Here is a 1,871-nt window from a genome sequence, read left to right on the forward strand (position 1 = left end):
CGGGAGGGCGAGTGCGTGGGACCGAGCTGCCAGCGAGCCGAGCGAGGAGCTGCCAGCCCTGGGGAGGTGACATCCGTCCCCCACCATGGTCTCCATGGGGCTCCAGCTGCTGGGCTATGCCGTGGCCTTCCTGGGCTACCTCGGCACCCTGACGGCCACGCTGCTGCCCAGCTGGAAGACCAGCTCCTACATCGGCTCCAGCAAAAAAGTGGATGGAGTGCGCCACTTACAGCACGGGCATCACGCAGTGTGACATCTACAGCTCCCTGCTTAACCTGCCCGCCGATGTCCAGGCAGCCCAAGCCCTGATGGTGAGCTCCTGCACCGTCTCCTCCCTCGCCTGTCTCCTCACCATCGTGGGCATGAGGTGCACGGTCTTCAGCCAGGGCTCACCGACCAAGGACCGGGTGGCAGTGGTGGGCGGCACGGTCTTCATCCTCGGGGGGCTGCTCTGCTTCATCCCAATGGTGTGGAACATCCACGTGGTGCTGCGGGACTTCCACAACCCTGTCCTCCCCGACAGCATAAAGTTTGAGCTTGGGGAGGCGCTTTACCTGGGCATCATCTCCTCCCTCCTGTCCCTCGTTGGCGGCTTCATCCTCTGCACTTCCTGCCCTGCCCGGGACCCAACAGCCACCTACTCAAGCGCCTACCAGCCCCAGTTGCTGGCGAGCAAAAGCACCAGGCCCTCCGTCAGCCAGACACAGAAGGCCAAGAGTGAGCTCAACTCCTACAACCTGACGGGATATGTGTAGCAGCTACAGGTGGGAACTTGCCTGGCATCTCTGCCAGCTCCCCAGGGCATCTGAGCTGGCACCGAGGGAGTGCGGTAGGAGGAGAGGACATGGCGGTATCTCCCACGCTCAGCCCTCTCTCTCACATGCTTGGGGGATTTGACCCCACTCTCTCCTCAGGAATCCTGAGAGCCTTGTGACTGCTCGGAGATCACAGCCCCACATCAGCAAAGGACCCAAATCCAGCTTCTGTTCCCCCCTCCATGCTGCCAGCCTGCAGGCAGCCCCTGGCACAGCAGGACCCCAGCACACAGCCCCATTGAGCCTGCCTGGATGGGAGTCGGTGGGCTTGTGGCCCCAGTGACCAGTCTGCTGGCTGTGGAGGCATCACAGCAGGGTCAGGGCGTCTGCGTGGGTCCAGAGTCACTGCTGTGGGGGTTGAGTGCTGATTGCAAATCGATGTCGCAATAAATCTGTGTTTCTAGCCAGGTTGTGCTGAGCTTTTCTCTGGCACTGAGGGGCCCTGGCAGCTCCCAAACAGGGAGGGCTGTGGTGGGGGCCACGCTTGCCCATTTGGCGGGTCCATAAGTGTGGAGGGTGCCCTCAGCCCTTGCTCTGGCCTGTCGCCCCCCAACAGAACCCATGGCTTTGCCACCCAGAAGCCCAGACAAGCAGGAGTGCTGTCAGGGGTGCGTGTCACTCCCATGCATGCTTTGTCCCTGAGCACCATGCTGGGAAGTTGCCATATGCCACCACTGCGAGGGCACCAGTGGGGACACGTGCAGCTCCCTGGGGGCTAACAGCAGCGCCCTTCCCCAGCCCTGTGTGTTTCTTAGGGTGCAGGTATCACTGGGACTGGGGTGCCCATAGGGGCATTCGCTGTCCCCCCGGTGCATGTGGCATGTCAAGGGCCCCGGGTGGTGGAGAAAGCCCTGGCATCACTGCAGCACCGTCCCAGGAGGCTGTGAGCACCAGCACCAGGAGGCAACTCAGTCCCGAGCGCCTGAGGCAGCCGCTGGCCACAGCAGAGGCTAAGCACCCACACACAGTTGCAGAGGGGTCTCGCAGGCAGGTCCTGAGGCCAGGTGTCCTTGCAGGGCCTGTTCTAGGAGGGAAAACACCACCAGCAAGACATCA

At 62.5% G+C, this 1,871-nt stretch overlaps 1 protein-coding gene across 1 annotated transcript; it reads left to right on the plus strand.

Annotated features, from left to right (window-relative positions):
• Nucleotides 1-85: 85 nt before the first annotated feature.
• CLDN2 (claudin 2) lies at nt 86-755 on the plus strand. Its single transcript, XM_008947486.1, is given in 2 exon segments — nt 86-201; nt 203-755. Coding segments are annotated over 2 exon segments (669 nt in total).
• The last annotated feature ends 1,116 nt before the right edge of the window (nt 756-1,871 follow it).

The sequence above is a fragment of the Merops nubicus genome, unplaced genomic scaffold (genome assembly GCF_000691845.1).
Source record: "Merops nubicus isolate BGI_N331 unplaced genomic scaffold, ASM69184v1 scaffold45329, whole genome shotgun sequence".
Lineage (NCBI taxonomy): Eukaryota > Metazoa > Chordata > Aves > Coraciiformes > Meropidae > Merops > Merops nubicus.